Source organism: Cyrtonyx montezumae, unplaced genomic scaffold, assembly GCF_038088225.1.
Source record: "Cyrtonyx montezumae isolate F1298 unplaced genomic scaffold, pur_monq_1.0 scaffold_4, whole genome shotgun sequence".
Classification (NCBI taxonomy): domain Eukaryota; kingdom Metazoa; phylum Chordata; class Aves; order Galliformes; family Odontophoridae; genus Cyrtonyx; species Cyrtonyx montezumae.
In genome coordinates this window covers 4,062,981-4,081,539 of record NW_027072045.1, presented here as the reverse complement: position 1 = coordinate 4,081,539, position 18,559 = coordinate 4,062,981, and the positions used below count along the sequence as shown (strand labels likewise).

The 18,559-nt window shown below is 44.0% G+C and overlaps 1 protein-coding gene across 4 annotated transcripts in view; it reads left to right on the top strand.

Annotated features, from left to right (window-relative positions):
• Window positions 1-252: 252 nt before the first annotated feature.
• Window positions 253-18,559, top strand: part of TACC2 (transforming acidic coiled-coil containing protein 2) — a 103,720-nt gene continuing 85,413 nt past the window's right edge. For 2 of the 4 annotated variants that reach the window (XM_065746375.1, XM_065746373.1), the window contains exons 1-3: window positions 295-397; window positions 5,120-5,195; window positions 13,721-13,890. In XM_065746375.1, coding sequence (XP_065602447.1) covers window positions 5,163-5,195; window positions 13,721-13,890 — 203 coding nt within the window. In that variant the 5' untranslated portion in view covers window positions 295-397; window positions 5,120-5,162. Of the gene's footprint in view, window positions 398-2,283; window positions 2,583-5,119; window positions 5,196-13,720; window positions 13,891-18,559 lie in introns of those variants that run through there. The other 2 variants (XM_065746363.1, XM_065746364.1) reach the window with 2 other exon arrangements.

Sequence of the window (18,559 nt, the reverse complement as noted above, 5' to 3'; positions counted from 1 at the left end):
CACTTGCACACCAAGCAGATATTCAAAATATTCTGACCTATTTGGTAGCACTTCTACCACCAAGCAAATTGAGCTCTGACTAAATTGTCCCATATAAATACTTCAGGTAACGTGTATTCCATATATAAAACTAAGGTATCTGAGTAGTGTGTGGTTAGTAATTATACCAAATATTGTATGCAATAGGATTACATCTATTAATTCCTGCCAAACTATTTGAATTTACTGAAATGCTTAATTCATTAATCAGATACATAGCTTACCTTTCAGACTGAGCTGTGCTCTCCCTGCTTGGAGTCTCCAGTCCTCCTGGGTTAGATCCTCTTTTGATCAAGAAAGAGTTGGAGTCCCCTGCAGGAAGAAGTGTGGACGAAGGATCACAGGAAATCAGCCCAGTGTGAGTACTTCTCTCACCTTTTCTGACGTGGAATCAAAAAGAATAAATTGAGTCATCAGAGGATGAGGAGTGCTCTCACAAGTCATGGTTTATGCAAACTGATTGGACTTCATACCGGTACAGAGCAGATGAGCAGCATCTGTGTAGGTTGAAATGACTTGCAGTGAGTAGATGTTGCTTGGCATAGTTGGGACAGAGCCTGAGACAACAGAGTGGGTCAGAAAATGGATGAGGCCAAAGCCCTGGTCTCTGTCCAAGGCCAAAATGTAATGTCAGTGTTGTCTGACAGGGCTGTTCTGGGCCCAGAGCTTGGAGCAGTTGCTGCTTGTAGGATGCCTGTTGCTCCCTCGTGACTCACTGCTGGCAGCAGAGCAGCTGTCTGCGTGGCTCTGCAAGCTCACACAAGGTTCACCCATCAAAGAGAGGGCTTCTACCTTGCACACATGTTGATAAAAAAGACAAATATGCGATCAGAAATCATGAGTGACTACCAAGAGGTCATTTTCCCCAACAGGCGTGCCAGATTGTTGTTTTGCAGTGCAGCTTCCTCGCTCTCACTTCGTGGCATTCTCTTGTCTTAGCTTTAGAAATGGAAAAGCACCAAATATGAGCTCAGTTTCTGCTATGAGGGAATAATCCAGCTAGCAGAAGTGAGGATATATTGTGAGGCTTGTGTTTCCCTGAGCTCCCACAGGATCCTTGTTGTTAAATTCGTGGCAGAGAGCCTAAACAAAAACATTTCATTATGTGTTGTCTATAGGCAGTGAATATTACTGTGGCTGTAAGGAAGCACATACTAAAACTTCAATTTGATGATCTGCAATTTTCTGGTTCATGAAGAGGGATGGGGAGAACAGAGAAAAGGGGATGTGATGGCTGCTTTCACGTATTTTACTTCCTGAGCTTCACTGTAAACTGTGACTTCTTCATTTTGAGCTCTCTGAGATGTAGCACAGATCCTGTGTGACTCTTCGTCTTAGCCCCATGCCACCAAACCTACTCACATGTACCTTAGCTTGTAAAGGCAGAGAGCTCTTGGGCAGCTGTTCATTCCACCCCTTCACATGATGTTTGTACACCAGGGCAGAGAACAACCACAGGAATGCCAGGCCCAGCATATTGATGCCACCTGAAATTCCTGCCTCTTATTCATGTCAGATAGGAATTGGACGTGCTGGCCTCAGTAATGCTGTCTTGCAGCCATTCCAGGTACAATAACCCAATGGTTTGCTATTCCTTTGCTGTGTGCACCATCAAATGCCACTGGTGAGGGCAGAAATCCCTTGGAGTGACCACTAATGATAAACTGCTGCAGTGTCTTCTGTTATCAGCTGTCTTTCTGAGAAGCCCTCTGTGAAGCTGTGCTTGAACAGACAATGCACATCAGTAACAGCAATTAGCTTGCCCATAAACCAGTACTTCTTGCAACATCACATTTCAAAGGGTTTTTGTCACACCTCCACCCTTCATGACAATTACACTGGAAGTGATAACAGCATAACTCGATCAGGATCAGTTATTAACAAATATTTCACAGCATCACGGAATCATTTCAGTTGGAAGGAGCCTTTAAAGGCTTTCTGATCCATCTCCCTGCAATGAGCAGGGACACCCACAGATCCATAGGTGCTCAGAGCCCCATCCCCTGACCTCGGGGGTCTGCAGGGACAGGTCATCACTGCCTCTCTGAGCAGCCTGTGCCACTGCTTCACCACCTTTATCATAAAAGACTTCTTGTATTCCCCTCGATACTAATTTTCCCTTGGCAGGGAATGCATAACTTCATCATTTCACCAAATCCTTGCAGTGCAAGAAACCACTGCTACCATAGGCCAAGGAACAGCAGCAGTGAAATAGGCTCTGACCAAAGGCCGCTTTCTCCAGGCTGATATTTCTGAAAACCATTAGCAGAGGATTTATGAAACACGGAGCCACAGCGGCCTCCCAGAGCAGGGGGAGGTCGGGAGGAGGAGGAATAACTCGTTTGCTTTTTTGCCTGGGGTGGAGGCAGGCTGGTTGCTGAGCAGGTTATGAAGGTGGGTCCCTGAAAGAAAGCCTACACTTCATCTTGGGCCGAGGAGAGGCAGGAGGAAAATAAGGTGAAAACACACGAGATGAGAGGAAGGGTTTGAAGACATGCTCTGAAAGCACCACCGTATCCAGCGCTGCCAGGCTATGCCAGAACGTAAGTGTAAAGCTAGATGTTCTCCCTCTCAGTTTCAGGAGAGCATTTTTTTCTCTTGTATATGTACAAAAGTCTCTGTAGGCTGATGTCCAAGTTGGTACGAGTGAGCCGTGTTTGAGATACGTAGCGCTAAAAGAATTGTAATAATGACATGTAAATTGTAAAAGATAGTGCAGAAAGATGAGAAAGATTATCTGTTAGTGAACCCATGCTTGTGTAATGAATGGATTTTTAGCATGTTTATAATGTTCATTTGAGATTCCATACATATGGTAAAGCTCACAAATTTTACAACCTAAGCACACTGAGAAAATATTTTAAAAGTGATGTATGTAAAAAGGATGGAAATCAGATTGTAATTTGAAGAAATATCTCAGTTACTCATTTGTGTAATTCACTCATTGTTATTATTATTACTTATCTCGCTGATGGTTGGGCTTGATGATCTTGGAGGTCTTTTCCAACCTGAATGCTTCTATGATCAATGGAGTGTATATTTATTCCCTGCTTACTGCTTTTATCTCCATTATTAAGAAAATGTTCATGTGACAGTGATGTGACTGCTGTGAAATTTGTACTCTAAGCAAAGAAAAGTGGAGGTAGACACAACGTTGATACGTTGGTGGAAATTTCCAACCATTAATATTTGAGCCACATTTTTGTAATCTTATACTTGATGCCTGTATGTTTTAATTAAAAACAAAACAAACAGTGCAGAAAGTATTTTTGCTTTCAAGTGGATACTACAAATTCAGCCTCTATTTGTCGTTGCGATATTGACAGTGGTGTTGGTACAGAAGCCTTGAAACTATGTTATGCACTGGAGTAAATGTAAAATAGAGCAACACCGTATCATATGCTGTGTAATCCACTGAAGAGCCTGACAAATCTTGAAAAATGGTAAAATTTGCATTTTCTATCGTTGATGTACAAGACCCTGTTGCACATTGGTTAGACTTGGAGAGCTGTGTTGTTCCCCAGCTTGTGTTCTTACTGAGAGTGCTCATAGGGGGTATGCTCTGAGAGCTTTCAGTTTCCATTTTATGTCCGTGGGAGCAGAAAAGGAGCTGGGAAAAGAAGAGCTGATGGCTCAGTGGCATGGAATTGCTTGTATATTCTCTGCTAGGGAAGTGTGTGGCTGCTGGGGGAAGCTTGTTGTAGAGAAGTTGTAGCTGTTTCCCACCTGTGCACTGTGACCTTAGTTAGCTGCTCAGTGGATGAGAATGCTGTCATAACAACACGTATTTAAAATATTATAATCTTAACCTGTTGTCCTGGAGCGTTTCACTGAGCTGCACCTGAACAGCTTTGCACAGGCACACTTTGTGATTGAGCACTGCGTGCTCGGAGGATAGCGACTGAAAACATCACCTGTAGTCTTCCATGTAATTCCAGTACTGCTTTAAAAGAGAGGAGGATTTGGCAGTAGTCTTAGCAGGTAAAAGCTAGGGCTGCTAATTAATCACTAAAAGTGCAATCCTGGTCCTAGGGATTTCAACAGGAGCAAGTTCAAGCACTGGTATATCCCCTGAAGACACTCAAGTTTAAACAGAACGTAGCTTATAGGCACGACGCTGCACTCCTCTCTCTCCAAACCTCCTGTGAAGAAAATGAATCTTTCAAGTTTTAAAAAAGTGTGCTGCAGTAATAAGTAGTAACATTCCTTAAAAGCTTCTATGGTTTTCTTGGCTGTAATATTCACCTAGCCAGCAATGCAATAAATACAGCAAATTTAAATGCCTGAGCTCCAAAGTGAAATGTCTACAAGAAGTACATGTCTACAGCTCTGCTGTGTGCACTCCTTTTGAGCAGCCTTTAAAGCACATGGTGCCTGGGGAGGCACTGCCTCCAGAGCTGCTGGTGACTGTTCTGTGCTCTGAGGAGTTCTGCTAATTAAATAATTAGAGTTGAACGAGTGTAAAACCAATAGTAACTGAGGCGGGCAGACCCTGTCCAGTGTAAATTAAATGTGCTTTAGATCATAAAATTGTGAGTGGAATATTACCTCGGCAAAGCATGGTACGACTTCAGTAAGAAGAATAGAAAAATTATGCACTTTTTAAAGTTGATTGCATACATGTAAAATTGTTTCTGCTACAGGAACAGCCAGGTATAACGTTGTGGTTCCAGGCAGAGTGAGCATGCAGCTCAGAGCAGAGTCTCCAGGAAAGAGAAGTGGTTTGAATACAGTTAACATAATAAAGTTTTCATACGGGCTGTCCATCCAAAGGAGGTTTGGCAAGGAAAATGCCTTTCTGCTCAAATGACATGGGATAATCCAGAAGCAGAGCAACAAAGCTGAGTTTCAGGGAGTGTCTGTCAGCATAAGCAGAGCCAGTGTGGGAAAGGCAGCAGGGAGAGATTCCAAAAGAGCTCTCTCATCCCTAATACGTGGTTCAGAATCACTGTAAAACTGGAGGTCAGGAGAGGCAGCTGACAAGGTGACTGAGATGATGCTCCTTCAAAATTTGTAGTGTTTTGCTTTTTTGATTCATTTTTCTTTAACAGAACTCTTAGAGCTTTTTCTTTTCTTCCAGTGATCTTTTTAATTGCTCTGTGATACTGGACGTCAGCATCAGAATGGGCAATGAGAACAGTAGTGCAGAAAATCAGGTGAGTGCGGCAGCATGATTGCCTTTCCCTTCCCTACTGCCCGAGAGCAAACCTTGCAGAAATCTGCTTCCCGGACCATTTGCCTCGTGTTTATCTCCTGCTCCCAGTAACACTCATATTTAATTGCAGTCAGTGATAACTGAGGGCAACTTTTTGTTTGTTTGTTTTTCAATGATGATGATAATGCTCCGCGGTGTCTCAGCACCGTGCTGCTGCCTGCGGGACAGGAGCTGTGGGGATCCCAAGGAGTGCTCAAGGCTGTCCCCAGAGCCAAGAGCAGCACAGTGGGGATGGCCCCAGGCATGAGCCCTTCCCAGGGGATGGGGATAGGCCAAGATGGGTGCTGGCTGCACAGAGCTGATGTGGAGCACGCCATGTTGGCCTTGAGTTGGCCCTAGGGCCATGGGAAGGGTAGGGTGGGAGGGGCCCTGGGGGCCAGCAGTGCCTCTGAGTGCCCCCAGGGCTCTGCCACACAGTTGTTGTGACAAGAGACCTTGGTGTGCTGATTCAGGAGTTCATATCTACATGAGAAGGGTGCTTTGTTAATGCACATTGCTGTTTGGTCATCCCTCCTTGAACTGTTGAACCGAAGGGAAGCCATGTGCTGAGGCTGGGTCACGTATAATTGTATCAGAAGATATTATGTTGCTGTACATTTGAACAAAAGTTGTGATTTCTTTATTTCAGCAGATAAAATACCAGAACGTTTCATCCTCTCTTTGTCCATATCTTATAGCAGATGGCAAAATACATTCAGGTTCATTTTGTTTCCCCTTCAGATCTGAGCAAAGCCTGTGTACCTTTGTGCATGGCAACGTGGGCCCCCTCCAGACAATCTGTATTAAAAGTTAGCCACATTTTGTCATTTATGAGGTTTTTGAAAGGGCTTCTGCTTTAAATGTGGGTTGTTCTGGCCAAGTTGCATTGTTATCCCAGATTTTGGTCCCAACATTTTTCAGGTCAGGGATGGGAAGATATATTCATTTAAGTAAATACAAGTCACTTCACTTGTATGCATTGGTGATAGGTGGACAGTTGGACTGGATGATCTTAGAGGTTTTTCCCAGTCTTGGTAATCCTGTGATTTCTATGATTCTAAGTAAATAATGGGAATTTCTTCTCCTTCACTTAGGATGTTTTGAAACACAGATGTATTTCTTCTTGAGTTCTCCTGACCCTGAAAATGCTGCACTTAAATGCCATTTATTTATTAAGAAATGTAATTGGAAGATCTTTTCCAGTAAGGAAAGGAAGCTGTTTTCAGCCAAACAAATGCTAAAAAACCAAGTTACTTGAAAAGTCACTATTAACAGAGAAACAACTGAAGGTAGTAATAACATCTTAAAAGGCACCTAGTCTGCTGAACATTCATTGAGAAAGTATGCCTTAAAAATAGTCAAAATTGGTATAGTCACTGGAATTTTAAAATGCATTTATTTTTAGTTAGAAGTTCCCAATGCAAATCAAGTCATCCTTATGCCGCCAAGCCAAGGAACACAGCAGGTAGTGTATGATGAAACTGGTTTGCATGGTTTGCATTTCCAAATGTTAGCATCAGGCTTGGCTCTTCTTATACGTCTGCTTTTGGCTTTTGTTTTTTGACACTAACTGCAAACTTGCTAGGCAGCAACATTTAGGTTTTCAGCAAGTTGTAAAAAAAATAATCTGGTTTCTTTTAACTTCTTTCTGTGCTTAAGAGCAGCAGCCTGCATTTGACCCTCTTTGCATGCTGGCTTCCCTTTCCACTCTCTCACAATTGGAGTAGAGCAGTGGATGTCGTTATAGGCAGTACCATTTGACATGAGTTGTTGTTTCTGTTTATGTATTTATCAGAGAGCAGCATTCCCCAGCCTTAGCTCTCAGCTGAGCTGTTTGGAAGCCATACACATGGTTTGCATTAAAGATGAGAGAGTCTGTGCTAAGTTTAGAACTTAGTTAATAAGAGGGAAGATCTGCGGGATAAATGTGCTACTATGGAGTACGTAGTAGGCACTTACAGAAAAATAAATACCCAATCTGTCTTTTAAAGACCAGATTCCAAGGAAAATATAATCTAAATTTAGTAGCAATGAACAAAAATAATAAACAGACAAAATGAGGCTGGGGCCAGCAGTATATTGAACAAAGTGGTTTTACATGCACTAACCATGCTGTTTTGCTCCAGCAGTGCACAAAATCCGAACTGCTGAGAGATTCTAGGCTTGTGCTCTGTGCCATTAGCATGACACATCTTGCTTCTGAAGGACCTGTAGGTGGCAAAGCATGTTGGGCTTAAGCTGAATTAAATGGAAGTTCTTTGTAAGATGCGTTCTCCTTGGAAACAAAACTCCACGTGAAGATAAATATGTTTAAACTGAAAAAGAGGGAAGCCAGAGAAACAGAGATTCCCTGCTTTAGCATATACGTGGGAAGGAAAGAAGTGGCCTTCAGTGGGAAGCTCTCAGAAGTACTGCAGTTTCTGGAGCTCTTCACGATCCCAGCAGCTGTGCTGCCCATCAGACACATCTCTCTTCAGCCACACATTGCTACCGAGGAGTGGCCTGGGCAGAATCAGACTTTTACCTGAATTTTTTTGGAAAGCCAAGTGTTCAAAAGTCATCTACACAACCAGAACTAGGCTCCTGGTTTCATAGACATTGACACATTGCTGCTGCCCTAGACATTTGGATGGGTTCAGGTGCCATCTTCTAAGCACCACTTGCTTATTACAACAAAACTAACCAACAGCTGGGCACAACAAACCTCTCTAGAGCTGCAACAGGACAGATTTTCTAATACACAGAGGTGGTTTTAGCTCTTGCTACTCAGAGTTGTGAGGAGGAGAACCATCATCTTTCACAGCCCTTCCCATGACTCCAGAAAAGCCCAAGTCACCCAAGTCACCTAGCACTCATAAAGCCTCAGAAGGTGCTGCTGAAATGAGCTCCTGGCAGCCAGTGCTTTGCCCCACAGCAGGAGAGGGAATTTCAAAGTCAGTTACCACAGAAGTCATTTCTATCTGTTTTGCTTTATCCTTTCTTCTCCTTGCTTTCTGAATAAGTAGGGAGCCAGACAAAGCTAGTTGTTACTCAGCTGTGGTGTTGTTCATTTCATTTTACTCATAAATCCTGATGTGTGGTTATCTTTCTTGTGTGTCCTTGTTTGCTTTTTACTGTGAGATGTGTGAGACAGCTAACACATGCATACTTGCTGGAGGGGCCAGAACTTCTGAAGAGTTTGTTTGTCTCAAGCATCACGCTGTGTTCCTACTAGAGTCTCTCCATTTAATTGTTATAAACAAATCTGACTGCTGCTCATGTTCTGCAGTTAATATTCTGCATTATAACTTTTCCCATATTTCAACTTACTGAAGCCAGTGGATCTAGTTAATCAGCATGGTTCCTCTTGCAGATCCCAGTACCATGGGATTAGCAGAGAATGCAGCAGGCCCACTAGCAGCTTCCCTGCCTTCAGTCTCCATCCATGGATAACTAGGCAAATTCCTCTGGGCTCAGGAGCTCATACTGTGTGTTTACATACTTCTTGAATAGTGCAATAACATCTGTATGCATTCCGTTGTTTATTTTCAATTGGCAACAAACATGCATTCCCAATTTTCTGCATAATTTTGTGCCCATAGCATTTTAATGAGGTACACAATGACCCTACATGGGATACACTTCTCTCATTTTGTTTCACTCCTTTCATTTCACCCATTACACATCAAGAGTGCACAAAGCAACAGACCTGCTCCACATCTTTTTATTCAGCATTTATCTGCTCCGGAGTGGCAATGGCAGTGTGCCCACTACTGATACTTACACAGTTCCACTTTATGTGCAGTCAGACACTAATGCTTACTTCCAGTGATAACTACTACTGCTCCAATGTTCTTGGTGAGTAACACCAGGCATTTGTTTCAGTTCACACAAAAGGAACACTGCCTGTTTTCTGAGAATTATACATCCATGTGTACAAGTGCAGCAAATTCTGGGACACTTCTCGCTATAATGAATAATGATTGCACTTGCTCTCAACTTCTGTTTAAATGAATGAGGGGAGATGAAAGGAGAACGAAGATTCAGAGTTGCAGAAGGGTTCTTAATGTGAAGGCATCGTGGAAAGGAAGTTGGGAATCTATTCCTTCACTTCTGAGCTAATCATTAAAGCTATCTGTAAAGCCATTTCTAAGGGAGATGTATATTTATGTGCGCTGTAAAGAACCTCTATAATTATTCCGTATATTTCTCTATTTAAATTAGTGAGAGAATGGCAGATCTACATTTTCCACTGCTACGGGTAGTTAGAAGTTACTAAGCAAGCAAACACTATCAGCTGCTGAGCACAGCAGAGGGCGGATCTCAGTGTGGAGAGGATTTTCCTACAGTGCCTCATATAGACCTAACTGCATCCACTCAAAACAATTCATAAGCTGTTAAGAACTACCCAAGAAGCCATTTTAGCTAAAATTGTACCCATTTTACAAATGTTGAGATGAAATTTTTTGCCTAAGACCATCGACTTGATCCCCTCTCTTTCTTGGCACATCTCATACATCTGTCATCCACAAGAAAATAATCTAGGTATTCATTCAAGTGTCAGCAAAGGGGCAAAGGAAAATTAAAAAGCAGCAGGAAAGCAAATGGACTTATGAGGAGAGCTACAAAGTTTCCTTTGCCTATTAGCTTTGATGTCATAAACAAGTGGAAAGATGATATTAACAAGAACTATGAAGCCAGCTGTGTAGCTATGCTTCATTGTGCCCAGTGTGAGCCAGGGCTACGTACGTGACTTAACACAAGAGCAAATTGTTGAGGAGACACTAACGTGGACATTACAAGGACCTGAAGATGAACAGTTAGTGCCCTCAGTGTGTTGGAAAGGTCATAACGTGAGCTGTGAAGCCTGAAGGTCTGAATTGCTCTTGCTTGGCCCAGAGAAAGCTGTGTGTTCAGTAAAGTAAGCTAAACCAAGGATAGGGTGGTGACATATGTACATCCAGCTAACTAAATAGCCACAGTGCTTCACACGCCGTCAGTTTAAGGCCAGAAACCAAGAAATGGTCACTAACTTAGCTCTCAGCAGTGGGCAGGTGCTGAGCTGTGCTCATTGAAATCAGCACTTGGCTCCACCACGTTGTGGCAAAACCAAGTTTTAGTGTAATTCTTCAAAACTCAAATGGAGTTCCAGTTTGCCCTGATACACCAGTTACCTCCCGTCCTATGAGTAGTATTTTTGCTGATTTGACTGAAGCTCTGGTGCAATGCGTGTTCATTATCTAATTGCTACCATTGGTACCATTTTCCAGACCATTAAACACAGAAAAATCTTAATTCAGTATTTGGTAACTGTACTGGCAGAACAACCAGAAAAAGAGCTAAAGGAGCCAAAAGGGAGCTCCTAAAGACTGCCTTAAAATTGCAGCATCCTGCCCCAATGGGGACCTGGGTGCTTGGAGCTAGTGAACCAGTGCTTGCCACAGCCCCACCTTCTAAAATCAACTTTCAAAAGCTTGTAGTGGGAGACGTGGATTAAGGCAGGCTCTGCTTTATCAATTGAGACTCATTATGGCTTATTCCAGCTTCTCCTCCTCCTCCCATAAACACAGGGAGCTGCCGGGAGTGGAAACTTCATGTCATTCTTCCATGATTGCTTTCAGGTGCAGCCAGAGCTGGGCACGCTCATGCCTGCTATAAGGGCAGCATGCAGGGAGGGATGCTGTGCTGGGAACTGGAAGAGAAAGGGAGACAAGGGGGGGGGAAAAAATCACTTGCTTGGCTTGTGGCTCCAGGTATAGGCTGTCTAGCATTCCTTTTGTGGTTTGTATACTTTCTGTAACAAACTCTGTTTTTTCTTTTCTTAATGGTGCTAGATGCAAAACTTCTGAGAGCTCATGTATTCTGATTTTTTAATATGATTATTTCATTAAATCTTTCAATTATTATTTTTTTCTTTAATGAGAATCCTTTTGAGAAGGAGAACATAATATGCTCTGTAAAGTGAGTTTGGCTCCTGATTTGCCTAACTCTCTTAAATTACAAAAAAAAACTCAATAGAGAAATGGGGTTATGTTTTCCCATTGGCTGGCACAGATTCACAGAGCATATGCTTTTGTGATTATTGAATTGCTAAGTTAAATGTAGAAGGCCAGTAAGTTTTGTTATGTATTATTGTTAAAATCATCTCTTGAGAACATCATTTCCTGGCTGCATGTGTTGCTGGGTGACAAGACAAGAGGACAGCTTTGCTTTTTGGTCATTCCAGCACCTGAGCCCTTGGACAGAAAGCAAGTGGCTGTCAGAGGTTGGACCCATTGCTGCTCCACCAGGAGCCAAGTTGCAGAGATTGCTTTGGTTATCTGTTAAATTTGGTTGTGTTGGGAACTTGAACAAGGCTTGGGTCTTTCTGTGACCGATCACAGTTGTTTAGGGATGGATGGGAGGTGGATGATAAGTAATTAAGCAGGAGGGTGACAGAGCACTGGCATAGGCTGCCCAAAGAGGTGGTGGAGTCTCCTCTGGAGATGTTCAAAGCCTACCTATGCAACCTGGGCTGGGAGCTGCTTTAGCAGGGGGGTTGGACTGGATGCTCTCTGGAGGTCCCTTCCAACCCCTACAAGTTTGTCAATCTGTGAGACCCCTGGAAGCACAAAACTGTTAAGGTTATAGAAATGAAATGATTTTAAAAAGTAAGGCTGCTGCCCTGGCAGTCCCTGGAAAGTGTTAGATGTAGTCTTCGAAGTAGCATACCTAGTTATCTCTTGAGCTGAGTTTTGTTGCAGTCATTCTCATCCTTCTCAATGTGCCTCTCCCGTTTTGTTTTTCTTTTAACATTAAGACTTGGCAGTACAACAGATGAAAGCCATGGCATGTAGGTGCTGCTCCCAGTCTGACAGGGAGGCAGCTTACTTGTGATGAGAGGAGGTGGCTGATCTCATGTCAGAGAGGTCAATGGGAAACACTGTGTGGTACTGAGAGCCTAATGCTCAAACCAGCCGAAGGAAATCTGAGGTGTTGGTGGTAGAAGGGCAGAGAAATGAAGAACTGGTACTTCTCTTCCAAGTCCTGGAGGCACCTGGACAAACTCGTTAACGGGCCTAATTTCTTGGGGCTCTTTATGTGGTTCCTTCCCTGCCATGCTGGGGAAGGAAATGAGCATGATTTTTCTCTGCAGCTGGCCTGGAAATGATCTTTCATGGTGCTGCTGCTGTGGGTTGTTTATTTGCGAGCCATGTCCAGGTGCTGACCCCCAGTGCGTGGCCTGGCTCAGTGTGTTTGCCAGCCCTGCATGTGCCCTGCTGCTCCCTGCATTGGTGCTGGGCCCATCTGGTTGAGGGGTTTCAACCCCAGCATGATAGAAGTGCCTCCACCAGCTGCTGCCTCCATTACTGTGCTGTGTGCAGGGAGCGGAGGGCTCTGAGCTGGGGGACACTGGTGGTGGTTGGTAGCTGGCAATGGCCATGCCCCAGCAGTATGGCCCCAGAAGTCAACATTGCCACCATTCGTTTTTTGTCTTGGTAATTAATAATGCATTTTTTGTCAGACTTTGTTCTCTTTGCACACATCTATGCTTGCTGAAATGAATTCTCCACAAACTTTCTCATGGAAACAATAGCAGATCTTCCCAAAACAAAGTAGCAAGAGCAAAACAAAGCCCCATGAGCTAACTAAACTCTTTTCTTTTTTTTTTTCTTCTGGTTGGAAAAAAAACAAATTTACTTGAGCATACCCAAGTAGTTTTTTGCATGTTCTGTGCTTTTGGGGCCAATGTATGTACTTAAATAAATACTCCAAATGCCAGATGTCAGCATGTGCTGGGTAAGCATCATGAAGCCCAGAGCCCTTGGCCTGTCCCAGAGGAAAGCAGTGTGATAAAGGGGACTTGTGCAAACAGAGCAGTAGTGAGGGGCGGTTCCTCTGGGGAAAGGCAGAGGATATGAGAGTTAATCAAATTTGCCTTAAATCTAAAGCAAGTCTTCTCATACTCTGAGTGCCCTGACCTTTTCAGTTGCTTATTACGTGGGCTTTCCTTGTCTGCCATTCCTGGCTCTCATCAAGGGAAGCCTTTGGTGGTGCAAGGGCATGCCAGCTTCACAGAAATAAATGTATTTTTGGAAACAATTACTTTCCACCATGGGAAATCTACTGCCTGTATCTAGAACAAAATAAACCTAAGGCTTGAGTGTAAAATTAGGGGAATGAGAGATTAAATGGAGTCACACACTGTGCTGTTTCTCAAGTGGTCAGTGCATGCACAGAGGTGTCCTTACCTTAGGTGTGCTGTAGGCTTTCTGCAGCTACAATTAAATTCAGAGTTCTTAAAACAATGGCTGAGCGTTGAGGGTGACCTCAGCAAGCAGTTTAGCTTCTCTCTCAGTATCCCCTTGATATGCTCTGGGATTTGAAATGGGCACTTCTTCATTTTTTGCATTGCATTTGCCACAGGAGCTGTCTGTCAGAAGGCACAGCAAATCTCCATCAGATTCTCCAGAATTTCCTGCACTCTGGAAGAGCAGCATCTATCTGATTTGTCCTGTTTCATTCCAGAGTGCTCTCCAGGACTCAGAATTAGGCCAGCCACCAGGTGATGGGCACAGCACACAGAGGAGCTCCCAGGAAAACAGCGTGGCAAGAGGTGGAGGTCAGCACATCTCAGATGGTCCTCCTGCTGCTGTGCAATCAGCTGGGAGCAAATCTCTAACTGCAGAGCCTGCAAGGTAAGAAATAAAGTTTCTTCCTGATAACATGACCCAAACCCTGCTGAAAGCTGGAGCTTGTTTGCTCTTTTTCTGCTGTTTGAAATCTGTCATCCTGATGGATGGTGATCAGAACAACCTGACCAGAGCAAGGCTATCTGCTGCTTACCACAGTGACTTTCTCACCTTGCTGCACAGCTATAAACAAGGCTCTGGCTGTTGGAATAACCCTTGGCCTAAACTTTCTACTTTCTCTTACCCAAGACAGAGGAATGTTGCCAAGACTCTTGCACAGCTGTATTGCTGTGAAGTAAGGCATAACTGTAAACAACTGCAAAATGCCACGCACAGCTCTGTATAACTCCAAAGCATTAACCCAGCTGATATTTGTCAGTATCTTATTTTTCTAAATGTCTTTCTTCACCTGATGAAGGCAATAGATCCACTTTCAGAGCTAACATATTCTTCAGTATAATTAGGGATGGCAGAAGACAACATGATTTGGCACCTATTAAATAACCCAAAGGGGCAAACTTTCTCTGAAGCGTTAATGCTTGAGCACTTGGGTTTTCTGATGCTACTAAGCTTCTCATCTGCTGGCTTGAGCTTAATGTGAGGCTGAATGCTTTCCAGATCATCAGAACCACTCTGGATAGGATATAAATGCATTTTAGAATGGATAACTGTAATCTGCTGGTAGATGGGTAGGGCTGTTAGGTTGTGGGCACCACTTACAGGGCTTTCCCAAACTTTAATTTGGATTGGAGATTTTACTGCAGGAAGACTGGCTGCATCTCTTTCACCAGAATACATCAAGAAGGGCTTTATGTTTCTTGGCATTCCTGCTCGTCTATTTGGTTGTTGAGATATCAGGAATGCAGTCACATCAAGTGAGAGCGTAAGGTAGGAGCTCTCTGCAGCTTTTAATACAACAGAGAGTGGCCTGTCCTGCTGGGATTTCTCCTCTGAGAATGCAGATAGCCATGAACATGTTGCAAAACTGAGCAGCGTGTTGTGTTCTTTGGTTTGTTTCGCTGACCTTGGCCTTGCTTTGATGGCTCTGGGAGAGAGCAGAATTAACTCAGATGAAGTGCCATTCTTTTTTTAGAAGAGATCTCTTCCTCCTCCTCTGGTGGTGGCAGACATAACAGGTTGTTAGGCTGGATGAAAGCCCAAAGTTGTCCTGCTGGGAAATGGGGCAGAACCTTCCCTGTGGGTTTCACTGGAGGCATAAGCTCAGGCTCCAGCCGTGAGGTTTGGGAGTAGTGAGCATGAACAGGCAAATAACAAACACAGGGATGGGAACTGGGATGGGTTTACATCAGTGTCAGCAACTCTGAAGGACTGTGTCGACTGGAGGAGAGTGCTTACACAGTGCTGTTGTTTGAAAGCAATGGGCTGAGTGCAGTGTGTGAGTGCAGCGTGTTAGCACAAGGCTGTGCTGTTACCCCCCAGCACGATCAGAATTGGTGTTGGGATGGATGGGTGGTGGTAATGGAGGCTGTGGGATCTGCGTGTTCCTGTAAAGATAAATCAGAATATCTATTTTTATACTATTGTGATGAATTTGCACTCTTGAAGCATATTGCTCAGAGAAAGGTGTAGCTGCAGTTCTTTAAGGGGCCCTTTCAGACTCTGAGTACTAAGAATATGTAGACTTGTAGCTGGCCGGATCAGCTTTACCCATCAACATCCAAAATCATCATTCCTGTGGGATGAGTGTTACGTGGGTGAGTCACGGAGCTGTTCCAAAGGGATTCATGGGACTTCTGCTTCAGGAAGCGTTCAGTGGGCAGGGGCTCAGGCAGCCACTTTTTATTGTGCTGTACTCCTGAAGCTGCTGGCACGCTCCTGGCTCGGGGTGGCTGCTGAGATCTGGGCTGCTGCAGCAGAAACAAAGACAATGAGCGGAAGCAGCTTTGAAGTTTCAGATTCCAGTCTTTGTGTTTCAGCTTTCACTCCCCTGTGCTCCTTCAAACACATCTTTTCCACCCTGAGTTGACCCAATAGAAGCCTCTGACCTATTGTGCTCTGATGGAAGATCTGCTTGTAGGAAACCGCTGTGTGCTCTTTTTTTCCAGACTTCTGGGTGTCTTCCTTCCATCCTCCACAAATGTTTCCAGCAGGCCTTAAATCCTCGTGTTTTGGAGTTGAAAATCACACATTCAGGCTGGAAAAGCCCTCTCAGCAACCTAAGTCCAAGCCCAGCCCACCTGCACCCACCATGCCCACTGCCCACATCCCTCAGGGCCAAAACATTGAGGTGTGTGACAAAACACTTTGTTTTGGTCATTTCTTTAATTGCTAGTGCTGTGGATTGAATAATAACATCATCAGCAGTGGATCTGTCAGTGGGGGAATTATTTCACAGAAGTTCTCTAGCACTGTTATCCCCAGGCTGTGTGCTGGAGATGTGCACCAGCAGCGAGGTGTAGTGATGTGTCCAGAGAATCCCAAACTGGACAGCCCAGGAGAATGACAGGGAGGTGAAAAGTGACTGGGAGAGGAGAGGGGATGGTTCCCAGGGGGATTATAGATCGTTTTCCTGCTTTACTTTTTCCTGAAGTCTTAGATATGCAGAGAGGGCGGGGGAATCTGGCTGACGTGTGCAGCTCTTTGGGGATGATGGATTTCTCATGTGCTTGTTTACAGCAAAAAGTTCACATCGTGTCTTGCTCTGCCTTAAAAGCACTGATCTAATTTTTTTATTTTATGATTTTTTTTCTAAGGGAGTGTGGGAATGGTTTCTGTTTTCTTCACCCATTTTCTATTGCTCAAGATTGTCTAAGTGAGGTCCCCAGCACAGCGTGTCCGTGTGTGTGAACTCCAGATGCCAGCTCTCATCTCTGGTGTCTCAGGGAAAATAGAACAGGAACACTTGAGAAGCAGCCAGATTTGTGCCATGGCCTCGGGGTGCTGTGCGCCCTAAGTGCTCAGGTTTCAGGCTGTTGTGGAAATGCGGCCACTCCGGCCCCAAGTCACATCAATTACAGATAGCAACTGCATACAACACCCTAAGCAGAATCCAGCCAGCACTGTCCTAAGAAACATCTCAGTAACTGGCAGTGCTCTTGTGTTGGCCCAGGACAGCTCTAACCAGGCAAAACAAAAGTGGAAGAAATTAAACTACAGATATCAAGTGCTAAATTTGCTGCTTGTTTCCAAGCGTGCAGCTTCTCAGTAATTTACATAAATCAAACACCTTGGATGTACAAAGCTTTAATCTCCTCTTGTTGTAACTGGAAGGATAGCATTCATGCAGTCAGTACATTAAGACCCCAGACTTGTAAATCCATCAGTGTGTGCCTAACTTCTAAGATGTGGGAAAGGTTCTGTTGGGTGTATCTTGAATTCAGTGAGACAACTGAATGTTCCACGTTCAGTATGCACCTAGTATGGCTGGGAAGCTGAGAAATCCAATATAGCAACTTGACAGGCCAGTGATTTATGTCAGGCAGGTATTCTCTTTATTACAACACTGGGTGCCTGGGAATTGCTCACCAAATGTGCACACCAGGGAGAGCAGTGACTGCACGTTTATAGGCATACTGTATACATATTCATCGCATTTCCAAGAAATGGGTTACATCCTAGAACGTGGGGAGGGTCTCTGGGCACACCTGGTGGTATCGTTGTGAAACCTTTATTAGGGGGTTGTATTGTGTCCCAACAGCAACTCTGCCTCCTTATCTCCAGGGCCCTCCCATTGAGTTGCAAACAGTGACTCCACTTATTCTCACTGGACTCTCCATTGTGTTGTAAACAACCACCCTACACACCGCTGTGTTGTCCTTCCCTTCACAGGATCACCCTCGCATTGAGCTGCAAACAGCAGCTCTGCTTGTCTTCGTTTATCTTCAATGGGCCACGCGTGTCTATGGTCCCTGTGCTCCTTTGAGCAAGCTAGGGGGCCTAGTTTTAACAAGGCCATACAGCTATCCTTAATTAAGCTGCATTTTCATTTTTTAATGTATCAATTACATGCAGCAATTATTACAAGCATTAATTATTCCTTGCAAAAAGGCTCTTTCTGCCTTCAGCTCTGACCAAACTACGAAGAGCTCCAACAGTCTTTGATGCTTTCTTGTTGGAATGTTTTAAGCAGTTTTTAATGCAATTTTTCCATTCAGATTGCCAATAGAAGAGATCTCGGGAAACCACAAGAGAAAACACATTTTTCCTGTATTTAAAAAGAAAATAACAAGTTTAGTCATAGCTTGACGTTGCTCAGACAGAGTAGTCTGAAAATACAGGCTCTGTGCAGGTGATTATCGATTGTTAATACATTTTCATGTAGATTGCATTTCCCTAAGGGGAGAATTATCTTCAGCCCTTGAAGTCTTCCCCCTGTAGTGTTATTCCCTTTAAAAAGAGTGGAAGATAATGGGGTGAGGTGTGACCTTTGAGGTCATTTATTCTGTCCTTCTGCCCCCACATAGGATCAGCTGTGCTTAAGTCATTCCCAGCAGATGTTTGGCTGATCGCTAGAGTTCCTGCAACTAGCAAAGCAAGATTAGGAAAGAAGTGAGAAGTAGCAGCATGTCTTCCCTTTATGGTTCTCTATGCTACCTACAGCAGGAGGAGAAACATCAACGGAGACATTCAAACAGGCCAGTCCAGGTGCACTTTATCATGGTTGGGAACTAAAAGCTTTGTATTCTGTGTTAGGGCCCTGAATGAGGACAGAAGT